This window comes from Gopherus evgoodei, chromosome 11 (assembly GCF_007399415.2).
Source record: "Gopherus evgoodei ecotype Sinaloan lineage chromosome 11, rGopEvg1_v1.p, whole genome shotgun sequence".
NCBI classification, from domain to species: Eukaryota; Metazoa; Chordata; order Testudines; family Testudinidae; genus Gopherus; species Gopherus evgoodei.
In genome coordinates, this window is record NC_044332.1 from 24,614,425 (window position 1) to 24,642,018 (window position 27,594).

Sequence of the window (27,594 nt, forward strand, 5' to 3'; positions counted from 1 at the left end):
AGGAAGCTTGTTTGAATGGCACACACTTTGACATCATAGTAGCAGTTTTGTAAACCTCTTTTAATACCTACCTCCTATTGTGGCCATGTACAGACTAGTCAAGAAATGGATGAAAAAGAGAGCTCCTTACCACCACTCCTTTTGATTTGTACCTCCTCTATGTTGCAAGCTTATGTATGTAGATTAGGAATTGAACATTACAGGAAAACTATAGTTGATATAAGAAGCTGAGATAAAGTAATATGGTAATTAAAAGTTAGAAGGAAGCAAAAATGGTTGTGTGGGGAGGAAAAAAGAATGAGAGATACAGCATGAACAGAGTTTTCTTTTTTCTTACCTACTCTTTTCACAGTATTTCTCTTCTTACTTGCTATTTTTGTCTTATTTGCTCCCTAAAAATTTGAAATACTTACCTATCAAAAGCTAAATGATGGAAGATATAGCGATACTTTGCATTTCTATAGGGTATCTTTCTATGTGAAGATGACAAAACACTTTAAAATATTTAATTGCCAGTACCTCACAACACACCTGTGATTTAGGTAAGGGATAATTTAGTGACAGTTATTCTCTAAGAAAAAATATTTTAATAATATTTCTTTCATAGCACATAATGCCTTGTTTGTTTTTAGATACTAGTTGCCTTTTGTGGTTCAATATTCTAGAAATTCAGGCTGTGTTGTATAAGATATGTATGCATGGACCATGATATCCTGGCGTTTGTATCGCACATTAGAGACCATTCACTCCAAGAGAGATTGCAGAAGAAATGTAGAAGTGTGCTGTGACACTCAAGTAATGTATAAAAAGGATGCACGTGAGATGTAGATGAGTGTGAAATTCACATAATTTTACAGTGGGATTAATGAGATCTTCAGGAATGAGTTTAATCTTGAGGTCATTTCCTTCCTGTTATTGCACTCTTGAATCTTTGCCAGAGTGTGATGGGTGAAGGGCTTTATTTTTGTCTTTGAATACTTTGAATTTAAATGATGTCGACTTGGAATACTGAAATATGGAATTTCCTCTCAATTCCTCACCACTGTATTCTGTGACACTTCTGAAAGGAGTTACTTTTTGTTTTTGTAGTGTCTTTCTCGTGCCCTTTGTTCCAGTTAATTAATCCACTGAACTGCTGCTGTGAATCCAATATCACCAAGGACCCATATTGCATAGTACAGCACAGAGACACACTCTAATAATGACCTAAAATGTCAATGTCCATGATGATGATGAAAAAGGGGGTTTTGAAAGGGAGGGAAATACATTGGTATGAGCTGAAAGGCAGGATAAAGCTTTGCATGAAAACAAGAGACTAGTGCCTTCCTCACCCCTCAACTAATTTAAACTTCAGTAATGTAACATATTTGAAGCTTGCAGTTTGGGTGCAGTACTGGAGACTTCTTGGGGTTTCCACTTCTGTGCAACATCTGGAGCAAAACTAGTAGAAAATTGGAGGAATATGGCAGCTCTTTTAGAAACAAAGAATGTAGACTATACATATAGGATGGTGGACTTTGTTCTGGAGAGCGGTGACTCAGAAAAAGATTTTAGGGTATGGTGGATAATCAGATGAACATAAGCTCCTAGTGTGATGCTGTGGCCAAAGCAGCTAATGTGATCCTTGGATGCATAAATGAGATAGGAGTATGGAGGTTGTTTTACTGCTAATTTGGCACTTGTGTGATTGCTGCTGGAATACTGTCCAGTTCTGGTGTTCACAGTTCAAGAAGGAGAGAATGTGTAAATTTTGAACAGTGAGGGTAATTAACCACTCGAACAATTTACCAAGAATTGTAGTGGATTCTCCATTGCTGGCAATTTTCAGATCAAGATGGGATGTTTTTCTAAAATATATGCTCTAGGAATTATTTTGGGGAAGTTCTATGGCCTGTGCTATACAGTAGATCAGACTAGGTGACCATAAAGGTCCCTTCTGCCCTTGAAATCTATGAAAAGTTTTTTTTTGGGGGGGGATAAGGGTGGGGGTCGCTTTGGTCTTTTTCTGTTTTTCACCTTCCTGTTAAACCTCAGGAATTGGCTGCTGCTGGAGATAGGACACTGGCCTGGTTGGACCAGTACTTTGAGGTAGCTCAGAAAATCCTCTTTCTTAGATGCCTGGGTGATGTTTTGCTAACATGCTCAGAGTGTAACCGATCAGGAGAAAGGAAGATCAGAGAGGAAACAAGAATGGGTGTGGTGCAAGTGCCAACCCGCAGGTTTGGCGCGGGTGGAACTGGGTCTGGGACTCAGAGCACAAGCTGGGAACGGGGACGAGCTGGCGGTGTTGCAGTGGGCACGGGCTCCAATACCAGTTAAACTGGATGTGTTAAGGGTTCTCCTGTGGGATTACCCTAACAGGGCAGTTGGGGTATATTTGTGGGAGGGGTTTACACAGGAATTCGGCTCCCTTTTTTGGGAAATAAGCCTCATTTGATGTCAAATTTAAAGTCAGTAGCTGGGATGGGACATATTGTCAAAAAAAGATTGCACAAGAATTAAAGGAGGGCAGGATAGCTGGGCCATTTGATTATTTACCTATAGCACATTTGAGAGTTTCCCCCCCAGGGTTGGTCCCCAAGAAGACCCTGGGGACATACTGATTAATCCATCAGCTGTCATGCCCACAAGACCTGGCACTATGTGCTGTACGCTATATGTCCATTGATGAATCAGTTCGTATCGTTGGGGTGTGTGGCCCTGAGGCGCTAAATGTGATACCTGCTTTCCAACTACTGCCGGTGCACCCATTGGACTTTTACCTTTTGGATTTCTGTTTTGAGAGGCAATTTTATTTTGCCCATGGGCTGTTCAGTAGCTTGTGCAGCTTTTGAGAAATTCAGTGCAAAGTTACACTGGACAGTGGTGCGGTCAGCGGGACTAAACCAAGTAGTGCATTGGATGAATTTTTTTTTTTTTTTGTTCATAGGGCGAGCTGGGTCAGATGAATGTGTTCACCTGTTGGACACATTTCACACCCTGGCTAAATAGTTGGGGGTACCCTGAGTGGAGGAAAAAACAGAAGACTCTTTGTTGTTATACCAATATAATAAAAACCAGCAGGATCTTATTAAGAGGGGTAAGGCAAAGATGCTATATTTATTGTCAATATAATATTAAAGCAAAAGATAAAATAAACAACGTTGTTTAACTACTTATTCCTATCACTACACACACACACACACACACACATATATATTCATTTACACAATCATTCATTCAGGTTCTGTATAGGTGTTATAGTTACCAGCCTAGAAGTTGCTCATGCCAAGTTACTGGCCAGGTATCTTGGTCATGAGGATGGAGTCGAGTCTGTATCAGATGCACCTGATGCTCCTTGAGGTTGGCAGCAGAACCAGAGACTCAAAGTCCTCAGTTTTTGGAGTTCATTCTTATAGGAATTAATTCCTATGTTAGTCTATGGGAGCTGTTTCATCCTGTTGTTGTTGACTCAATCAGCAAATGGCACGTTCCTGGTGGCTCCACACTGTTTAAAGTGGCACATTCTTTCCAGGTGTTTGAGGTGGATCCCAGTTTACCCTCCGAGGGTTGTCTGGTGGTCCACTTGACACATTCTTCGGCCGATGGATCCTTTCTAGGCTGGCACCTCCCTAACCATTCCTGCAGATCAAGCATTCATCAACATATATTCCATATCGTAACCATATTTTAATTTACTGTCTCCACCACTTTCGAGGTGTGTGTTAATTTCTATGAGACTCCCAGCCCGGTAATCACAGAGGGTGGGGGTCTGTTTGTTTACATTGTATCAATTACAGTTTAAGGCTAGCATAGTGTTTACTTCAAGAATTGTCAATTAACTTGTTTGTAAGTTTTACATAGTAATAAGAGTATCTTTCACAGGACAGATACAATCAATGGTTTCTGCAGACATTAACTTACAAGTTTTAACAGAAGAACTAAAAGATTTTTGTACTTGGTGAAACTGGGGGGTCACTGTCACTTGGGGGAATCACTGTTAGTACCTTCTTTAATATCCCTACATCCTTAGGGTCAGGAAGGTACTTTGGTTTTGTTGTTTTTGTTTGTTTGCCTTCATCTGCAAAGCATGGATCACCTGCTGGGATCATCTGGGCATATTCCACCTAATCAATTCCCTGCCATTTTCAGAGCTATTGGGATTGGTGCCACCTCTCTCTCTCCTGTTCTCTGCCTTGGGCACACAACAGTTTATGCTCCTAAGGACTAAAATGCTTTAGTTCAACTAAAGTAATTGGGCTCAAAATAGGGGTCTCTGGATGATATTTATTAGCCAGTGATATACATGAGGTTAGCTATGCGATCAAATGGTTCCTTCTGGCCTTAGATTCTATGATTTGGAGAAGTATGCAGTTCATTCCTGAACATCCTGTGGATCAAAAGAGCAGGCTAAAAAGTGCTAATCCTCTTTCCTAATATGTAAACAAACACAGTATAATAAGCACAAATAACTTTGGCTGTCATTCAAATGGCGCTGTCGTCTAGTATGTTCCCTGTGGAGAACATTGGTCAGAGATGACCTCAGTTTGGCTTCCTGTATAAGTGGAATCCTTTTCTTTTTTCCTTTTTTTTTTTTTTTTGGCCATGGAAAAGGCTGTAAATGTATTTTCCTTTGCGATTAAGCAGAAAAACACATTGCCAGCATATGAAAGCTAGAGTTTTAGGAGCAAATACACACTCCGCAAGGCTGAAAGAGATGGATGGCAACATTAAATCTCTGATTGTGGGTGTATAAATCTGAGCATACTCATTACTTGTGTTTCCTTGTAGAGGGACTGCACTACTATTTTGCAGAAGGCCAGTACCTGGCCCATATGTTAGAGTCCAGAACTTTGACCTATAGCCTCATGGCAGGCTGTTAAATGCTTTCCTCCCCATCATGTGGTGATGCACAACTGCACCATATCCCTGTATGTATCACATATTGTCAAAGTGTCTTATGGGGCAGGAACCAGGATGCCTACTTCTCTCCCCTGTAAAGTAGTAAGATTTTAAGTGAGTCTATCTGTTATATTTGTCTCTTTCTGCACGCCACCTGTAGACTTAACTGCTGTGTCTTTATTAGTCAAAATTTTAGAATCTCCAGTAGCATAAGTAAATTGCAAGGCAGTCTTTTTAAATAGATCAAGAATCTGGCTCTTCTTAAAACATTAATGGGGCTTGATTTGAAAATAATTAAACCCTTGTGTATTTCTTACAACCTGTGAAATCACCTACTGTGTTTCTAGAGAGCACATGTGTGCTTTGAAGTTACAATATAGTTTTCTCTGTTTCCAGGATAGGTAAATTAATTGTAGCTATTATCTTGACTGTTTCAGTTTAAAGTCAGTCTTCCAATAAGTGCCTGGGACTGATCCTGAAAATCCAACTGAGTCACTGTGGAACTGCTCACATCAGGCTGAACTATTTACACGGATAAGAGTTGCACTGTTCATCCCTTAAGGCCTGATGCTGACCATAGAATTCAGTGTGAGATTTGCCATTGACTTCAGTGGGAGCAGCATCTGGCCCCTCAGTATTCTGCTATACTGTATTTTAAATCTCCCTTATCATATCTTTCTCAGGTTTTTTCTATCACTGTTCTCTGAGGCAGGGATTGCATCTCTGATTGTTCGTAAAAATGTCTACTAATGGCACTATGGAAATAATACAGAAGTTACCAAGTCTGTTTGCAGCAAATTCATCTCACCTGATTGCTTGGAAGTGCTTTACTGAAAGTTCTCTCAAGTATGAATGAACACTTCTGTGGGCAGTTGTGTGGTTTTGGGTCCAGTTTTGGTCAATATTACCTAATTATTATAAAAAATAACAAATTTTTTTTAGCACTATAAACCTATGCAATGCTTTACAAGCATACAGTAAGACAAGGCTTGGTGAGGAACTTGTGGACCAGATCCTGAGCATGACTGAAGAACTCTATGACATTTAGGAAGAGGAATATAGTGCAAAACTGGCCGTAAACCACCTTTTGTGCTCCCCTGATCCTGGGGCCATGCTGGCACAGATATGGTCCATGGCATAAATTAGAGAAGCCTTATGCCAGTGGCCACAAGTAGGGATTCTAGCAGTCAGATCAGCTGGTATAAGGGACCCCTAACCATGCTGCCTTTCTCTGCCCCTGCCGCCTATGTTGCCTTCGAGGAAGGGGTGGCCTAGTAGAAGCAGTTTTTGGCCACCCATTGATACTTTTGTGCTGAGGACTCCTCCAGTGGCTGGCTACAACAGCTTTATGGCATCTTTGCACCAGCAGAATGACACAGAGCAACCTGAACTGCTCTAAAATAAATGGCTTTGCAGGGAAATCATACAGTGTGGTGAAATACTGGGAAAACAAACGCCGTCTTTCCCAGTGAGCTCCCCACTGTTCTTTGTGCTGTCATTTCTGGGATTTTAAAGTCCTCCTGTTTACATCAGCCTGCTTAACTGCATGTGAGATGTAACTAGCTCTTTGGAATTCTCCCATGGAAAACTAAAGGAAGGAAGCTGAGGGAGGATGGAGCTATTACATCCTGTACCCTTTAGAGGGGAGTGGCCACAAATAGCTTAGTTTGAAGGACGTAATACTTTATATATTTTGACTTAGGATGTTTGCACCTAGATAAGCCCTTGATTAAAGGAGAACAGTCAATTGTGTGTAACTGGTGGAAACTCCTTAAGAGTTTGAGAACATCCTTCTTAAACCCTTCCTTATAATGACAGAAGGAAGAGAGAAAATGCAGAAGCACCTTTTTGAAGTGATGATTACACAGTGCTGATAGTATAGTGTTAGTTCTTCAACACTGAGCTGCACTGTCTGGTTCCAGAAGGCAACTTCTGTAAAATGTATTACATATCATTGGAAAACAGGGCTAACGCATGAATAAGATGAATCATGCAGAATACCGCCTGTTGAATGTCTGTCTCATTTTCTGATTCTCCAGTTCATTAATTGGGTCTGATATGAAGGAATGCAGTTTAGGATCAGCAGAGATCCTTTGCAGTAGTGAGGTAAGGCTAGAACATGCAGTGAAGTGTGGATCCTTTACAGGCAACTTTAGGATTGTATGAAATCCGTGTTCTGTGTTAAAATTGTTTCCCTCTGGAAAGCCTGTGAAACATTCATAGTCGGCTTATACTCTGACTTTTATCAGAGTATAAATCACACTTAGTCGTTAACATTTGGAAGTAGAGGAAGGTTGAAAAAGGCTCTGAACTGCATTTAGTGCATTTTAAGTGAATTGCTTTAATACAATTTATCTAGAGACTTGCTTTCCGGGGATGCTTTATTTCACAAGATTTTAATTTGCTTGCTAAACTTTAAGAAGAGGAATGAGGCCTCGGGGTTAAATTTGCCTTCTCCCCTTTATGTGTGTTGATACCACTTTTGATTGTTTTTAAGCATGTTTTTTGCTGATGTAGAAGAGAAATGAGGTTGTTTCACTGTTTAAAGTACACACACAAGATTCTCCAGTGAATTATGTGATGCTTCTTTTATTGGTGCCCACAGAACTCTTTAATATTGCAAAACCTTGCATCTTTTTACAGTGTATCAAAATGAAAACTGTCAGCGTGAGAAGGTAGGGACAAATGTGTGTGCCTTGTCAACCATGTAAAGCTAATACAGATTTTGATTAAACACAAAGAATTCTAACAACTGAAACAACAAGGAATCAATGAAATTTACAACAAATATTCTTTGTTTCAGTTGTTAGAATTCTTTGTGTTTAATAAAAATCTGAGGGCATCACAATAAGAAATAGGATTGATATTTTCAAAGCAGTGCTGTAAAAGTAATGGATGTTAAATCCCCAGCATTTCATTGAAAATCTCAGCCTAGAAGTCTACCGTGATTGGTGCAAAATTAAGTCCTGGTGATTTGCATCACTGCCCAATAATGAAAACAAGCAATTTAACTAACATTCTAGTAAAAAAGAAAATATGTAGTGAAAATGTTCAAACTTGAGTAAAATGGAGGAGAGTCAGATCGTTCTTTGTAGTATGTTTACTAGAGAAATTGATGTCAGGTCAGTGAAACTCACCTTGAGACAAAAATATACGTGTTAAAAAACACACTCGTTGCACATCAATTTCCGCATATCGGGTGACAGTTACTTTAAGAGAACACCTGACAGAAGTAATAACTTGTCTTAGAAGGAAGCTTTGAAACCTTCCCCAGTCTGAGATCCACTTTAATAGCTTCTGTAATACATAAGAGCACAAAGCCACCCCTTACCGCTCTCTCGATAAATAGATTTGGAATGTATGTAGCCTTCAATGCACAATAATTCGTTGAAATTCATCTAAAATGCTGAATGCCCTAAAGTTTTGAAAAATGTAATTTAAAGATTGTTTTAAATTAAGTCTAAAAAACACAAACAGTTATTTAAAAAAATAAAGCTACAAAACAAGCCATAACAAATCAGAAAGCTTCACATAAAGTAAAACAAATTCCAGAAAAAGAGATTAAGAGGTAAATCCCAAAGGAAGGTAATAGATTAAAGCATGGACAATGTTGCTAGCACCATGATCGATCTTTTTCAGGCTGTGCTGCATGAATGTTATTGAAGAGCTTTAGATGGCAAGAACCTTCTAAAGTAATGAATGATAATAAAGATAAAATTTTTTCGTATATAAAGACATTCAGCGACTGAATGTATTTGAGATCACTTTTTCTCTACGCTGTATATCATAAACTCTTTTTAAACCTACTAAAGTAAAGGAATTGATCTATACTAACTTTTTAAGTAGTTAAACAGCTATGGGCAGCATATTTTTCTTTTTCACAATGTGAATAGTCCTCCATGAAGGTTCAGTGCTGGAGTATGATTTTTAGAATTTATTTTTTTTTCAAAGGGACAAAATATTTCTCTAAATTTGCACTCAGTTTAGCTGATACATGTTATAAGCCTGTAATTGTCTTGTCTCTGTGCGTCATTATCTGTAAGTTTCGGTACTGGGAGCCAGAACCATCTTTATAAATAATGTTTCAGCAGCAATGCATTTGTTAATTATGTGAATTCAGAGATAACAGAGTGCAACCTTGAATATTCATTCCACACTAATCCAGACTTTCCTATTATCCAAACAGAATCATGGGTTCCCTGACATAAGGTGAGAATGTGTAACCGTGTTTCAGGTAACAGTTGGTTCCATTTAAGTGTTACTCTGATCAGGGGCGACTCCTGGCAGGGGTGGCTCTAGGCATTTTGGCGCCCCAAGCACGGCAGGCAGGCTGTGTTCGGCGGCTTGCCTGCGGAGGGTCTGCTGGTCCCGCGGCTTCAGCAGACCTCCTGCAGGTGTGCCACTGAATCTGTGGTACTGGGGACGTCCCGCAGACAAGCCGTCGAAGGCAGCCTGCCTGCTGTGTTTGGGGTGGCAAAATACCTAGAGCCGCCCCTGGTTCTGATAATCAAGGAGGGGCTGCCTCCGTGGCTATTGTAGGGGGTGTTCCTGCTGTTCTTCATCGGTGGTGTTTAAGAAAAGAACTGTAAGACTAAGCACCACAACATCTCACAGAGTGAACACTTCAAAGCCTGATGACTGGCTTCCATGTTTATTAACTAAAGATTCTGGGCATTCTCAAACTAGGTGAGTTAGAAGAACCTCATAGGAAGGACCTTCACTTTAGAACCTTGTTATAAAAAAACACATTTGCATTATGAGTTTTGTGAAACAATATGAAGGATCCATTCTGATTGATCAAGTAATCACAATGATCATAATGTAACGCTATCAGAGAGACCTAGTAACATGGGCACTAACTTTGTGGCCAAGGAGGACTCAACAAGACGACTCCAGAGCCTGTTGATGTGGCTTCTTACTTGACCAGGGAAGTTGCTCTTGAGTGATGGAAAGTCTTTCCCCATTCATACTTTTCAACAGTTTGGATGCTGCAGGCCAGAGAAACTGAGGCCAGAAAATGAGCATGGATCTGCACATGGCCATTCACAGCACTATTACTATCAGGCTAGCCTCAGACTTGGTAATTCTGTAATGTCTTTAGAAGATTCTGTTTTTAATTCTTATCATGTTGGTATTTTACACAAGTTGCTTTTGAGGAGGTATATTTTTAGGGAGTTTATCCTTTTCCTGGGGCAGAGTAGCAAAAAAGATGACACACAGAGTTTAATAAATCTCTTTTCCTCATTAGATGCTATAGGATTTCTGTCAGATACTCCCCCTGCAGCGGCAGTGCAGATCCTGTGTTGAGATACTAATAAATGGCAATACATTTGAGGAGGTCTGCCAGCATGTGGCAAGTGTGACTCAGAAGCAATAACACTGCTTACTAAACTATCAGCCTTTGAAAATATTTGACCCTTTAAGTACTTGGATTCATATTTTGCTGAAACACTTCATTTTCAAATCCCAGTTTACAATTTCAGCTGATTAGAAGAAAGAGGAGAAAACAAGACCAGTTGAAGCTTGCATTCTTTGATGAGGTAGCAGTAATATGTACTTGAAAAGACTCTATGCCAGTGGTTCTCAAACTTTTTTTTTGCCATGGACCTCTTCAAAATTGCTGAAAATCTCAGCAGACCACTCAATAATCTTTTCAAATGTTGTTTTTACCTTTGGCTAACTATTGTAAAGCACTTTGGATAAAAGTGCTATATATATAATAATAATACATGATTTTTTGTTCTACAAATACAAATTTTGTTCTCTAATTAGTGGAGCCACACCTGCATGACTCCACTAATTAGGTGGGTGGCCCTTCATTCTCTTGTGTGCAACCACCCACCTGAAAGGGAACTGTCCGCGGACCATCTGAACGGAGCTCGCGGACCACAGTTTGAAAACCTGTGCTCTATATTTTAAGTCTTCATGCCTGAGTTTATTGTAAGTATAGGAGAAACCTAACCCCTACTGATAATTTCACAGTTGAATGTAAAGCTACTGCAGTGTACCCTATTCTATCATTCCTAGACAATCAATATATTTTCAACAAAGCAAGAATTATCAAGTAAGGGAGAGCCTTCTGTTTTGCAGTTATATGACAGCTATCGTTCGTCGTCTCTCTCAATTTGAGACATGAAACCATGGATCTCTCTTGAGATATTTAGTCATGGATTTAACAAATATAGAAAATCTTTGATTGCCAACCAATCAAAAAAGGTCCTTTTTTTCAAGGTGGTTAATTTTTTAGAAGATTATATTTCATGCATTGGATAATGTAGCTGTTGTTATGATTTTGTAAATGTGGGAAAAATCCCAGATGATATTTTTACAGCTCTTTAGTATTTTGCATATTAAAATGATATTGAATAAAGTCAGATATGTTTTGACTGGATGTCTGCCATAATCTTTGCATATTAAAATGAGCTGCTCCATAATGGTATCTTGAAATCAAATTGTAAGTTTAACAAAAATCATATCAGGTGTTTTTTAATCAATGAAATTTTAAAAACACAAACTTTGTTAAAAATTATTTTTCAAAGGTTTTCCTCTTCGAAATCGTGTACAGGCAAGTCTTATCTTAGGCGGGGGTTCCGTTCAGTGATTATCGCGTAAACCGCATATAGTTGAAATTATATCCCCAAGCCCTTTAAACCCTGTCCGCAGCTCTGGCGGCTGGGCCGGGGGGGGAGGGGGGAATTTAAAGGGCTCCACCAGCCACCGGAGCTGTGGGCGGGATTTAAAGGGCTCCACGGGGCTTCCTGGTGGAACCTTTTAAATGCTGGCCCTGGCCCCGCCGTCGGAGCTGCGAGCAGGATTTAAAGGGCTTCCCGCTGCGGTGGGGAGCCCAGAGGAGCCCTTTAAATCCCGTTCGCAGCTTTGGCAGCTGGGCTGGGGCTGGCATTGAAAGGTCCCGAAGCTCCACAGTGGCTGGAGCCTCGGGCCCTTTAGTTAGCCACAGGGGCTACCAGCCACCTCTGCAGCTGGGAGTCCCCTGGGTGATTTAAAGGCCCTGGGACTCCCAGCCACAGCTGGTGCCCCAAGATGTTTAAATCTTGAGGCCATGCCCCCCGCTTGAGGCAACGCCCCCACTCCAGCGCGTATGTCAAATGCACATAAGTTGCGAGAGACCTGTATGTCAAATCTTATCTGGTCCCCAGGATACATAGTTGTAGGGATTTCTGACCATACAGACTTGGGCTTGATTCATCAAACAAAAGGGTGTTTAATTTCTCATCATACCTGTGTGCTTGGAAGCAGCTCTACCAGCAAGGTCTTTCAGCTTGGATGGGGATGCAGGCAGAATGGCTGCTCTCTGCCATAGGAGAGCAGGTTTAAACTCTGGGGCACCATAGAAATGCTACCAGTGCAGACTGAGGGCCATGAATAGAATCAGGTGGTCTCTGGAGCCTTTTCTGTGGAAGAAAGAAAAATTTCTGTTTTGTTTTTTCTCCATTCAAGCCCTGTAGATTTCCTCCATTTCACCTTGATATAGATCTCCTCATCCAGATCTTTCGCTGTATCTAGCCTCAGACCCATTCAAAGTACGCAAGTACTACTACTTAATTAGCCAGGAAGACCACACCAGAGTGATGCATTTCTTCTGACGGCTGAGGCCATCCTCTCTACAGAAATCCCAGTTGCTGTTGGCTCATTCAGCAAGACTGTGGCACCATTGATTAAGGGTAATTCCAGGAATTCAGGCCAATAATGGCTTGTGTGTTCACTAGTGTTAGAATGCCTGGTGGCTAAACAGGGAATATATTTTCAGTGTTACTGTAAAAACTGTTTATCCAAGTGAACAAAGTAAAAAGACAGCAATTAAAAGCTGAGAAAGCCTGACTAAGCTAGCACTATAGTAGAAAATGGAATAAGAACTATAAGAATAGCGCAGAGTCTGAAAAGTGAATTTGTAAAAATGGCACCTTCTTACTCAACAAGGCGTTCGCTATACATATCCCAGCTTATGTCTGTTGGCAGCAATGACAGAAATTTGTTTTTACTCTAGGTATCCCTGCAGAGTTAACAATGGAAAGGAAAAATGTGTTGGCTTCTATTCCTTTTTGCGCATTGTCCACAGGATTGTTCACTAAAGTCCAGCCAGTAGTAGTCCAACTACTACTGTGGGCAGTAGTAGTTTTGCACAGTTGTCACAGAAGACACAATTTGAGGACATCAGGTTACACAGGTGGATATGAGAGCCTAATTTGTCTGAAGAACTTTTATTATTGATGATGAGGCAGGAGAAGAAAAAAATTCATCTTGCTTCTCAGATTCCAGGTTTCGTTTACAGGGCTAGTAGTGGTGGTGTTTTGTTTTGTTTTTGTTCGTTTTAATTTACTCATAAACTGAACAGTTTGATCTGGAAGTAGTAGAGACGTGGTAAACATGGAACCACTTGATACTATTTGAACAAGTCGTTTTTTTTGGAGTAGATCGGCACTTTAAAAGAATTTAGCTTAATCCCACATCCACCAAATGGTACTAATCATTACATAGCAATTGTTAATTTCTAGAGCTTGTTGTATCTGATTGAACATTGTTAAGGTTTTTTTCCACCCAGGCAAAGAGATAGTAACCACATACAGGAATTTGGGGATCTTGCATTGCTAGAGCAGGAATTTGATTTGGCAAATTACAGATGTATGAAGATTGTATTTTATTGCATGTTGTATGTTATGGTTACTGATTTTAGACAGATTGTTTGGCACAGATTCCAACTCGGTCAGCCAGCTGAACAAATAGCAGTTGGATTAACTGCCAAAAGAGGGTCTACGATTGATTAAAACTGAAGTTGCCTCTGGATGAATGCAGTAATCCTGGCCTGTGGCTTCCAGCCCTCTTCCGCATTTTGACTTCAGTTCAGCTGACCAAGGACCAAAGAACTAGTTTCTGAGACTTTAGTTCAGAGTTTTAATTATGTGTGTTTGTGTGTGTGAGTGAGAGAGTCAGTCCATAGGTAGATTTTTTTTTGTATTTTTGTATATTAGTTTAGTTTTCATTTTTATTGATGTGTAAGGAAAATTTTTTTTTGTTTAAATCCATGCATTGAAGTTTTAAATTATCTTCCTACTGATAATCATTCTTCCAGTTGAATGACATAACACAAATAGGAAATAGCCATATTAAAAAAAAATTGCCCTGCCCCCCAAACAAACAAACATAAATTATGTGGATTGAGCTGTCTCGCAAATCTGTCATTTTTATTAATTTTCCCCACCTCTCTGTTATACGAGCAGTTGAAGCACCAAGGCTGACTATACTTGATTTAGAAGCATGGTTAGAGATGGCAGTGTTTTTGATGAAAAGGGAGAGAAACAGGATGCTAACTGTGTATGGTATTGTTTTACATCCCGACTAAACAAATTGAAGTGTTAGGAAAATCTGGAACTTTCTCAACTACTCAAGATTTCAGAGGCAGCTCGCACCTTGTGCAGTTTCTTCATTTAAGGCCTGATCCAAAGCCCATGGAAAGACTCCCAATGACTTTAGTGGATGACACAAAGGCCCCTTGGCAAAGGGTCCCCTCTTCTTTGCAAACAACTCTCATCTCAGATCTGACAAACTTGCGTCATCAAACACACTGCTTACAGGGGATTTGTCCATAAAGGGTAACATGTAAGGTCTCTATTGAAAGCTTGTCACTTATTAATGTTCATAAACTATCCGTGATGTGCGTTCAGGTAATGTTTAAGGCAGGGTTTTTCAAACAGAGGTCACCGCATGTGTAGGAAAAGACCCTGGCGAGCCGGGCCGGTGTGATGAGGATGTACAATGTGGCACCTCTAAAATGAAAAACGTAGCGGTGTTTTCAGTTGTAACATGCTGCTTGTTCCCATTAGCCTAGATATTGAAATTAACACCAAGTAAAGTCTTTGTAATTTAATACTTTGCAGGTTACCCTTTACAAGACGCCATACATTTACTATATTTATATATCTGTCTGTTCTCTTTGCATAAATGGATATAAAGAGCTACAGTGAAGTGAAAGGCCATTTATCATTGACCGTTTAATCTGAGTACTCAAAGTTCCTATTTTAATCTCCATCAGTTTGGACAAGAAACCACAAACAAGCATTCTAGTTTGTGCAAGATCCAAGATTAATGGTCTTTTGGTTTAATGGGATACTCCAACTCTCCCTCCCCCCAAAACAAACAAACAAACCAACCTGCAGATTATAAAGAGAAGGGGTTATTTACTCAAAGAACTGTAAATTATTAAATGTGAAATAATGTTAAGGCCTCTCTTTCTTGTTACTAGTCATTCCCTGGCTACTATCACCTGACATATATCTGGGTTACATCCTGGGCAGAATCCACTGATGTTGGTGGCTAATATTAATTTCCATTTTACAGAAAAAGGTTTTCTTTTTGCTGTTCCAGATGAGAATTCTCCTGCCAATTTCTGGGATTCCAAGAACCGGGGAGTGACGGGCACGCAGAAAGGACAAATTGTATGGCGAATTGAACCTGGCCCCTATTTTATGGAACGTAAGTACCTATGTGTGTAATACAGGGTGAACATGGACGTGGAAACCAGCAGTCTCTAGGGGTTATTAGTTCCTTGCCTTTTTGTCGAAGTCAGCTAAACAAAGCAGGTTATGGTTAGTGATATTTCCATGTCTGACAGCATTTTGAAATCACCTCTGTTAGCTGTTTTTACGCAGAGCCATGCACTGGAAGGGAAAACTGAACAGACCCTGGAGTTTCCCTGAGTGTGTTGAGTTATTGCCACATGTGGGGCTGCTTTGTAGCGCCCCTGCAGCACCAGGCACGGCACTATAGGCATGCCCTGCCTTAGTCTAGAAGTTGTAGCCACTAGGGATGTAAGATATTAAACGGTTAACCAGTAAGCATTAGTCTTACCAGGTAACTGACCCTAACCATTAACCTTCATTCCTGGAGCCGGCCAGCTTAGCAGCCCAGGGCCAGCTGGTCACTCCAAGCCCCATTCCGTTCAATTGGTTAACCGATTAAATGACATTTTAGTCATTTAAATGGTTAACTTTTTAAATGGATATTTACATCCCTAGTGGCTGCTGGAGCAGGATGGTCCTTGCCATCAACTCGGTGTCAGTATCTAAAAACAGTCAAATAGAATAAGAAATTCAGAGTTTGGTTGTCTGTGCTTTTAAAAAAAAACAACAAAAAAAACACCTCCAAGGCAAGCACTTAGTCCTGGTCCTGGGACTCGGGGCTGCACTAGAAAGCTCCTCGCCTGTTCCAGTCTCACCCAGTTCTGCCTCTGAGACTGAGAAGAAGCAGTCAAGCCTCCTTAACTGACCTGCTGGCTCCTGATTAGTCACTGTCTCCTCCTGGCCCTTCTAGATCTGTGAGATTAAGTCTTGTTGGTAGCCTGGCCTGAGCAGGGGTGGGTCATGAAAGCAACTCCTCCAGCTGGGGGCAGAGAAGAACTGATGCTTCCCCTCACAGTTATGTATAGAGGAGGTAAGGGTATGTATCCTTTGGGTGCATTCTAAGACATGCAGCTGAAGAAAGGTATGCATTCTTACTCCAGGAATGTTCTTCCACTCTGAGACCTAGTTTATAGTAAGAGAAAAGATACTTCTCTATGTAACACCATACATATGCTTGGCCCTTTAGAGAAAAGTTGTAAGAAAATGGGGTCCCTGCCCCCAAGGTGTTAATAATCTGTCTGTCATCATTATTCTCTTTGCTGGTGTCCAACTACATAAATCAGCAAGAGTTCGTGAGCGGAGCTAAAGGCCCATGGGTATGAAGAGAGGGTGTGGTTGGTAGGGTGTTTTGACCCCAGATCTTTAAAACTTTTTCCCTGTTCCCTCTGTGTATAGCTAGAGTATGATAGCCTGGTGCAAAACTCATTCTTTACACCTTCCTGTCAGGAAACGAGAGTTGGATAGGGCTGGGTAGTGGTTGTGTGGGGAGGATGATTGATTGTTGTATCTATATTATTGCTAGAGGATTTGATTGGATTGGATTGGATGTAATTGGCAAATCTGGTTGTTAATGTGCTTTTAAACAATTTTCAAGGGTGTCCTGAGTAGTGGATGGTAGGGTGACCAGACAGCAAATGTGAAAAATCGGTATGGGGGTGGGGGTAGTAGGAGCCTATATAAGAGAGAGACCCCAAAATCAGGACTGTCACTATAAAATCGGGACATCTCGTCACAGTAGCGGATGGGGGCTTTTATTGTAGAGTAGTAAAACTCCAAATGTGTAAATAATGAAATATATGCATGTTATGTTTGTAAATGCATATAAATACATATATTTATACATATGGTTTTGGGGATCTTTACAAAAAATTGACTTAAAAGTTAAAGGTTAGAGCTGCTTTAAAATTTTCTGTTTTTTTTAAATGAAACTTTTTGTGGAAATTTTCTATTTCAGTCATTCATTTTCTGTTTTATTTTATTAAAAGACTGAATATTTGCAGGAGGAATTTTAGGGAGAAAAAGCAAAACTTTTTTCCACCATGACTAACCGCTGTACATATCCTTCAAGAAGTGTTATGTACCTTTTAGTGTGTGTGTATATATATACCCTTTATTAAGTGTATTAAAATACACTTTATTTTTAGAACACCCATCTATCCTGTCAAGGGTCTGTGCCTTTCATAACATAATTCTAAAAGTACAATAGAACATTATAGAAACATTATAGAAACATAATACATCCTAATAGAATAAAAATGATATTAATTCAGCAAATCCATTAAAATAAAAGCAGTGTGTGGGGTGGAGGAGAAGTATAGGCTAGGAAGCTAATAAACACTGGGGGCAAGAGAAACATCAAATTATTTCAGCAATATTTTAGATGTGGACGGATGTCTGGGGAACACACTAAGGCCCATCACAGAAAATGTACAATTGCCGACTGACCTAAGATGCAATGTTTGGATCCGTAAATGGCTGGTTTTGTGCATATACAACATATTGTCAAGATCAGAGTCAAGGTGGATATTTCAGATATACTTGGGTTCCAGGGGTAGGGCTTTAAAAACCATCAGTGTTCGCTTAAAATCAGCCAGCCACTTCACAGGCAGCCAACATAAAGAATGCAAGCCAGGTGTAATGTGATCACTGTTGTTTTTGGCGTTTAATAACTGTGCCACTGTATTATGAACAAGGGAAAGTCAATCTAATGTTGTGTTCGTGAGCACAGGTTATTCCTATTGCAATGTGTCCCGGGATGAATATGCTACTAGTAGTATGCGTTTCCGTTGAGGGCAAGACCACAAGTGACACCCTACTATTAACCTAACTTCCTACAATAGGGAGTCAGCATAAACGATATGTCATGTAGGTGACAGCTCTCCTTCTGCAAGACTTGTGTTCTTCCAGGGTTGAAGTTAAGGTGGTAGATGGATGCATTAGACCTAATATTTTCCAAACGCTTCTCCAAAGCAGTGGCCATCAAGCTAAAACTATATAGTTGTGTTTCATCAGTGTGCGAGTGATACTCTACCCTGTGTTTAGAAATGGACTCACCAGGAGACTCCATGTAACTGAAAATATGGGTCATAGTATTGATCTTTGGGGTTTGCCGTATTTAAATCTTAGTGATAATACATAATTTTCCATCAGCACCATATTACTGCTCTTTTCTTGGAATGACTGGAACAACTAAAAGACAGTTCCAGGTACCACAGCAATGTCCTTTATTTGCTGAAACTACCATCCATAATCAGTGTGTCAAATGCTACTGAGGACCCAGCATGAACAAAATGACTAGTTGACCACAATCCAAAACCAGCACGAGACTTATTTGTGACCCTGACAAGCATAGCCTAAATGCCAAAGTCTGGTAATCAAATTGGAAGTATTGATATTCCAGTGCACCTGAAGTTGAGTAGCTGCTACTTTCTCAGTTCTCATAGACTCATAGACTTTAAGGTCAGAAGGGACCATTATGATCATCTAGTCTGATCTCCTACACAATGCAGGCCACAGACTCTCACCCACCCGCTCCTGTAACAAACCTCTAACCTATGTCTGAGTTATTGAAGTCCTCAAATTGTGTTTTGAAGACCTCAAGCTGCAGAGAATCCTCCAGCAAGTGACCCATGCCCCACGCTGCAGAGGAAGGCGAAAAACCGCCAGGGCCTCTATCAGTCTCTTTCTCAAATGGTGTAGGTATGAGACTTAGTGATAAGTGACAAATACTCAAGTGTGAAGAGAAGGTTTCTTGTCTAAAGCTAGCCAGCATACTCATTAAGAGAGGTGTTCTTAATAGTGGTAACACAGCCACACCATGTGTTAAATAATCAAGATGGTCTACAAGGAATCTGGAATGCCCAATTCCATCATGTTAGCTTTTATCAGTGGGAGTTGAGTGGATTGGGCCAAAGGCTTCTATCCCCAAAGCTTACATCCTCTTCAGAGAGGCATTTTACATTTTATACCCCTGATTCTGAAAGCTGCTTAACTTTAAGGTATGTGAGTAGTCCCAGTCAAGTCAATTGGATTGGTTATATGTTTAAAGTTAGGCACATGGTTTAGTAAGGCCCTGATTTATGGTATCTTCAGTCCCTTTAATTTTGTTCCTCCACCCATTCAGTTCTCCCATCCTATAACCTCCACTTACGGAACCATCTTCCATTCACCCCATTGCCAAACACGTAACAAACACAAAGGAAGAACTCTTCTTTTCCTCCCCTCAATTCAAACAAACCACAAAAAGCAGACACAAACGGTTTCATTCACTCCCCCAAATACACTCCCTCCCCCCCCGAAGAATGAACAAAACAAAGACGATCAAGGAGAACTCACTATCCTGATACAAAAGTCAACAAAACAGCCTGAAAACACTCCCTTCTAAATAAATGCTCTAACTAGTAATCAAAACAAAGACCAAAAGTAATAATAATTGTGCACACACCAACATGCTCCAAAAATATCCACAACCAGTAGGGATGGGAGTGAACAGGGGGTGAAAAAGAAGGGTGAAATGAAGCACCTCCTGAGTACAATGTCCTGCTCACCTCACAAATAGCTGGTGCCCTTAGGCTGTCCCCTCCAGACAAAGGGGTTGACTTTATGCTGCAGCACCAGCCATAACAGAGGCAGATGTTCCTTTCTTCCGGTCCCTAGGCAAAGGGCAAAAGTGTGATGTTAGCATGAAATGTAACACTCTGTAGCTGTAGAAATTCAACAAAGCAAAATTGAGCTGTGAGATCACTGAGATAGCAGCCTGATATTTAAAAACAGAAATATTTCATTACTTATGTCATTTAATACAAGTTAATGGGAGCTGCCTGTTTTGGGGGGAGGGAGGTATGGTGCGGGGCTAAAAGCTATGATTCACTAGTCATCTCCGTTAAGCTGCTGTATGCATTCAGGAAGGATTGTTTAAATGACATAGGATCCATGAAGGGATTATCTCTCTGCTCTCCGTGAAATAAAAAGACCAGTTCAATGAGTTGTCCTCTGAGCTGGTGGCAATATTGGGCAGGTATAGTACAGTGTAATGTATTCAGACCATTCTGAGATGCTTTGGAATGTTACTGAAGGTTCTGAGTGTCCATTCTGGGGATCATGCCATTAGGTTGTTCTGGGTTCTGCTCAAACCAGGTCCTTCGGTCCCCAGCCCAGCAGAGGCTGGCATTGTTGCAGATGTGACAGAACGTGGCCAAGGGCTTCTGCTCCTGCACCATAGGGCTGATTTATAATGGCAGTCTGCTCTGCATCAATGATGTGACTCAGGAAAAACAGTGATCTTGTGACCAGTGTGAAATGGGCCTGATGATGCCCTACTGGAGGGCAGGAATGTTCAGTGGAAGAGATATGGAGGGAAATAGCATAAAAAATGCACCCCTAACCTCCCTTTGTGAAGGCATGGGATTAGAGACCCAGTTCCTACGTTGCTGCAGTTCCTAAATGCTATTTCATTCCTATAGAAGGATAGGGTTATTTCATGGAGTAATGGGGCAGGGAGTTGGAAGTTCAGGGAGACCAACCCGGACAAGATGGTAGCTACCACCTTGTTTATGGTTTTCTTTACTGCTGAACAGATTTGCAAGCATGAATGGACAGTGAGGTATATCTTTCAGCTGCCGTAGAGTATCTTGAAACCTAGAATCAATGAAACCTAGAATCATTTTCAGGGATGCCAAAAATGTCTGTTGTCAAAACCTTGAGTGTTCAGTCCTGAAACAGCTTTTCAGCGTCAGATACTAGGGAAATAAAGTCTCCAGGCAGGTAGAGAACTGGATATACTGTGAAACTATTACAGGGCCTGATCTCCACCATGTGCTGCACTATCCATTGAAATGGAAAGCAGCAGAGAGGTAGTCAGTCTCGTCTGTTGTTTTTTCTTATCATTTTTATTTTTTAAACCTGTCCACTTTGTACACTGGGGAACAGCCAGAATGTCTCCAACCCTTATCTTTGTCATTCTAGGGATCCTAAATACTCCTGAAATATACTATCAAATACACAAGTGACATTCCATGTTCACATAAAGTGAATAGAATAGAACAATATCCCAGAAGAAGACATTAGGAGACCCAGTTTGCTGCAAAAGTTGCTGCTGTTCTGATTTTTCTTTGTTTATAATACTCTTTTACCATTACACCCGATTATTTCACAATTTTTCCTCATAACATCCCTGTAGGGTAGAGTTCTGCTATTATTCCCATTTTACAGATGGGGAACTGAGGCACATGGAGACTAAGTGACTTGCCCAGGGTCACACAAGAAGTCTATGTCAGAGCAAGGAACTGACCCATGTGTCCCAGGCTACTGCCCAAACCACTGGGCCAGCCTTCCTTTCTATGTTCATAAAGTTGTTCTGAAGACTCTCCATATGTCTTTTGTGACAAAATTAATTTGTGCACCTATAATGTAGAATTGAATGGAGTGTCTACAAATGTCATCAAAACCACCTGGTGATTTATTAACAATTCTCTCTGAATATGAAATTATTGTAGCAAGAGTGTAAAAAGATGATTAGAAATGTCTTTCTGTCAGAGAGAGAGAGATTGAGATTTACTTTTACCTCTCAGGAAAGAGCAGAAAAAGCAAGGTCAGTCTTGGGGTTCATAGACAAGTGGGCTAATAGACAGACATCTGCACTGATAGTGTTTGCATCTCACTTCTCTATCATTTTGTATGAAAGAGGCTACAAAATAAAAGCCCAGTTCTGTGAACGCACTTGCCACTGGGCATACTACTTACTCCATTATCTTCAGCTTTATACAACAGACAAAGGCTATTGAAGTCAATGGGATTACTCTCAGAAGTAATCACTTGGTGGAATGGGGCTCTAAAGTAATAATGTACTATACTGTCCATAATCTCATTCTGGTGAATGTCAACTTCAAAATTTCTCTCCAAGAAAAATCCTTTAACTTTAGCTTTAATGTCCTATTTTTTCAAATATATATATTCTATATTATATTTATTTCTATAAATATTATAGAAATATGTTGATTTGCATGTATTTGTTGTGCTGATACTACAGGTTTAAATCTTGAGCAGTAACACATGGTAGCTGCTGTTGGGATTTTTTCTGATACTCCAAGTCTTGTCACATCAATCACCTCTGAATCACCTCTGGGATATTTATGGGTAAATTACTACTGCCACTGCAGTACGACATTCTAGCTCACCATCTGTGCGTATAGACCATTTGTATTTTGTACTGATAGAAATCTCAGTTTGAGGCCTGAATGGAACGTGAGATAGGTTCAATGAATGTAATTAATATATATATCTGTATACAGATAGATAGATAGATGGTACATTTGTATACTATCTGCATCATGCTGGTGTACTGATGTTACAGTCAGAGTTGATATATAAGGTGTCTATATGCAAGCTCTATTTTCAACTAATTATAACTTTGATAAAAATAGTTCTTCGAGAGTGAAACTTCATTGGAAAATGAGCTTTACTGACCCCATCTCTCTTTGAGTTTGATTTAAAAACATTTTTTGGCTTATTTTCACTTAGTGAGCGGTAGAATTTGAAATTTTTGTGTGTGACCATTTTTTTGTGTCCTTCCACTCAGATAATTTTTTTTTTTAAATATTTGTTTTAAAAGCTGAACTCAGCATACCATAAATCCTTGAGGATTAATGCTATGGCAAGTTGGCAGGGATGGAGGAAAAGCATTAAGAGATATAAGAATGCAAAGTTCAGTGTTTTCACAAAGTTACATCAATGAGAAGTTGTTTTGACCAAGAATATTTATTGCAAGTTGACTATCAAATATTCATTGCTTGTATCCATTTTAATGTTAATATTCCTAATTTTTTTGCTTGTTTAACCCTCTAAATTCTCAGGGCCTGACTCTTGTTTACATACCTTACTTTGCAAGAAATTAATGGAAGAGGGACTATTGTGGAATAAGGTACAACTCAACATGAGTAAGGGTGGCAGAATTAAGACCAGAGGAAATACAAGATAAATATTTTAATATTTCTTAATCCCATCAGGGTCACCTCAGAATTAGGAAGTTTAGAGTATATTGTAAATAATTAAGCAGCAAAATTCTGAATTAGCTTTGATTAATGAAGAGAATGACATGGCACCTCCAGAGTCCTGGAATGCTGTTCTGCTGTTATGTAATCCATGTCCTTTAATTGTTCCATCTGGGGACTGTTTATCTCATTTCTGCATGATTGTTGTACCCAAACTATTTATAAACTGTTTTTAACAGCATTCAGTATTCTGCTGAAGATGGTTTGGGATTCCTTAGAAATTTTCTTGTTAGGTTTTTTTTTAAAAAAATCTGTGCCCTTTAACCACTATTTTTGAAAGTGTCAGAATCTAGCTAAACTTTTAGAACCTTTTGTCTCATTTTCACAACATATGGCAAATCTCCATAATCTCACTAAGACAAAACAGACAATAGGACTAATTGTGCTGAAAATCAATGATGCTTTGCTGAACTGGAGCTTAATATGCAGTGTAGATGATTGTGTATAATAATATTTTGCACTTAGAGTCTATCCAAGGATCTCAACACTTTACAGGCCCCATTTTATGTATTCGATAAAGGAGGCACAGATCCATGGATGTACGCTTCCTGGGTAAATATACTTCGCCTTCACTCAGACCAGTAACATGAACCCTTGTAAACCATGAGTGGACATTCAGTAAGGATTGTGGAATAATCAAGTGATTTGCATGAGAAATCTATTGTGATAGCTGTTTAAAGCCAATATCATAATGATGTAGGGGCCAGAGAGAAAGAAATGATAGGAGAAGACAGTAGAGGGAAACAGATGAGAGAACTATAGGGGAAGAGGGTGGAGGAGAAAACAAGGAGCATCAAAAATGTCTTTGTTCTTGACAGCATGAGATCTAAGGCTGGCCCCATCAGTTAGAAACTTTTCTTTCTCTGATCAGTTTAATTTCAACATGAGTTCTCAACTTTCCAGCTGATGATATCTATCTTATAGTAAGTGCTGTGCATTTATGTTTGGGGACACATTGACCAGTGTTCTCTTCCTAAGGAATGACGTTGAATCTCCAGGACCCACTGGAAGTGGTTGAGACGCATTTGATATTGTCTCATAGGGTCTTAGGACCCAACTACTTGATGAGAGGCCAGGAGGAATGGCATAGTAGTGTGAAGCCATAGCTGACTGGTCTGTCATGGCTGCCATAGCTTTGGAGAGTTAGGACCACAGACTGGACCTTATTTAGCTAAATCCTGATGGCATCAAACTAGTGATTTGAGCCTTGTGTTCTAAAAGGAAGTATTTCCATGATGAGTTTATATTTTTGGTGCTTGGGCCTGAATGGGAGAATATCTTCAAGTGAAATGTTGTGAATACCTGGGATATCAAAGCTCAAACTCTTGGAAACATGTGTAGTAATACAGCTTATGATTTTTTACAGTTTTTTAAATGGTTAAGTTGTGGACTTCTGTTTAGAATAATCTAATCTGTTGCAAAGGGACAAGTAAAATAAATTTCCAGCATTCTATGTAAGTAATCTTTTACGTGTTTTTATTCCTGTTTTTCGAATTTGGGAAAAATCAATAGAGATTATAGAAACCCTTATGTATTGCTGAAAACATATATGCAGAACTCTGGACTGCATCCAACAGTTAAGAGATTTGTCAGTGAAGAGTGCTGTGAAAGAGTTTCTCCCGCCGTCCACCAGTTCATAAGAGGATCTGTACGTACAGTGCTGAAGGGCCTCCACACTGTTATAGCTGAAGTGCAATACGTCTGCAGCTTTTTCAAAAAAAATTGGTGACTTGATGATGGTGTACAAATACTTTCATTGGGAGAAAATAACAAGTACTAAATGGGCACTTTAATCGAGCAGAGAAGTGCATAATAAGAGCCAGTGGCTGGAAGCTGAGACCAGGCAAATTCGAATTGGAAATCGGGCATACATTTTTAACAGTGAGGCTGATTAATCCCCTGGAACAAACTCCCAAGGGAAGTGGTGGATTCTCAATCTCTTGGTGTCTTCAAATCAAGATGAGGTTCCTTTCTGGAAGAGAGAGGCTTTCGTCCAGGGGTGGCCAACCTGTGGCTCTGGAGCCGCATGTGGCTCTTCATAGGTTAATATGTGGCTCCTTCTATAGGCACCGACTCCGGGGCTGGAGCTATAGATGGCAACTTTCCAATGTGCCAGGGAATGCTCAGAGCTCAACCCCCGGCTCTGCGCCCACTTCACCCCTTCCCCCGAGCCTACCATGCCCTCACTCTACCCCCTCCCCACCAGAGCCTCCTGCACACTGCATAACAGCTGATTGAGGCAGGCGGAAGTCATGGGGAGGGAGTGGGAGGCACTGATTGGTGGGGCTGCCAGCAGGCAGGAGGCACTGCAGGTTGGAGTGGGGGGCCCTGATGGGGGGGTTGCTGACATATTAGTATGATTCTTTGGCAAAGTACATTGGTAAATTCTGGCTCCTCTGGCACCCCTGCTTTAGTCAATTACAACTTGTGTATGAATAGTGCCTAACTTCTTGGGCTCAATACAAGGATAAATAGGTGAAATGCAATGGCGTGTAATATACAAGAGGTCAGACTAGGTAACTTCTGACCTTAAACTCTGTGTACCTTCACCTGAAGAAGGAACAGTTACTTACCCTACAGTAACTGTGGTTTTACGAGATATTGTAGACAGTGTGGATTCCACATCCTATCCTCCATCCCCACATTTCAGAGTCCTCATCAACCTTGGGCTAAGAATTCCAAGGGACCTGAAGGAGGCCTGTGGCTGCCCTAACCTTTCTGTCCTCATACAAGAGCACGAGAAGGCCCAGGGAACATGCGTGGCCATAGCATGCACTGCTATTCAGAATACTTCACTCTGGTGTGCATGAGGCGAATGCACACCTACAGTGGGATCCACACTGACATCTTAGATAACCACAGTTGTTGTAGAATTAATACCCATTCTGTATTCCAGAACAGTAACCACATTTAAAAAGAAGTTTTCATATGCAATTTAGACAGAGCCTCAGCTTTTACCTCTTGGTTAAATTTTCATCTTAGTATAATGCATGCTGGTGCTTTTTACTGTGATTAATGTATTAATCTTAGCATATTTGTATCATATTTTCCCCTTGAGATGCCAAATAGTCAGTTCCTTAATTATTGCATAAAATATCAAGATGCAAAATATCTTCAACTAAACTGGCCAAGTGTTGAAAAGTAGGTATATCTAGGGCTATATCATTTCCAGGGTTTAATAGTTATATGACAAAATAGTTTTAAGCATAAAACAATTTGCATGCAATACAATATAGTCTCTTGCATTGCAAGAAATCTATTTCTAGGTCTGATGAAGATCTTAAGTAATTTTAATTCACCTTTGCTTTTTAGAGTAAAATGGAGTTCCCTTCACAGTCAATGCCAGTACTAAATATATTATTCAGTGATCGTGTCTCCCTGTTATTTGGCTCCAAAAGATGTATAAAAAGTAGGTCACTATCTGTCTTGGCTGGTGCTTTCATGTGGACAAAACCACATGCTGAAATTTATCATCTTTTTTGTCAAGTGATTATTGTAAATAGGCCACCAGGTTTTTACTGGCTTTGAAATGATTTCAGGATTTGACTCTTTCCTCTTGAAGAAGGAAAGATTTTCAGGTTTCCAGAATTTAGGAGGAAATATAGATCATAACTTCCATTGAAATGCCTTTATACTGGAGATGGGATAGATTAATAAATAATATTGGTGAAACAGCCCTTCACTCGTTTCTAGAAGAGTGAACTATGATTCAGTTGATTTTCCCCGGAAGCGTGGGGCTGCCCCTGTTTTGTCTCACTTAAACAATGTATGGATTGCACATGAGTGTTTGTTTGTTTGTTTTCCCAGCTGAAATAAAGATCTGTTTTAAATACTACCATGGTATTAGTGGAGCCCTGCGAGCTACTACCCCATGTATCACTGTGAAAAACCCTGCTGTGATGGTAAGTGGAGCCTTTATATTAGTTTGTAATTTATCTGTAAGGAGATGGTTTAACCTGTCAGTCAAGTCCTCTTAATATCAACATCAATCTCCTGGTTTTGCCCTTAACTGGGATTTTTGTGATCTTACCTGATGCAATCCAGTTGTACTATAGGCCGCATAGAAGTGACAGCTCTTGTTAAGGTTGCACAATACTTTTAATTATAAGACTTGGTTTCCAGTTGCTTATAACTTTGTCAGACTATAACTGGTTGGGCTGAGATTTTTTCATGCTGTGTGTCTACTTCAGGCTGAATCTTTTTAAAAAGTATGAGCCAAAACAGTTTAACTGTTCCTCAAAATGAGGTTA

General features: G+C 40.1%; 1 protein-coding gene across 1 annotated transcript in view; it reads left to right on the plus strand.

The window, feature by feature from the left end:
• The window catches only part of HECW2 (HECT, C2 and WW domain containing E3 ubiquitin protein ligase 2), a 253,750-nt gene that overhangs the window by 117,896 nt on the left and 108,260 nt on the right, over nucleotides 1-27,594 (plus strand). Inside the window, 2 exon segments of the mRNA XM_030580447.1 lie at nucleotides 15,262-15,369; nucleotides 27,152-27,246. Coding sequence (XP_030436307.1) covers nucleotides 15,262-15,369; nucleotides 27,152-27,246 — 203 coding nt within the window.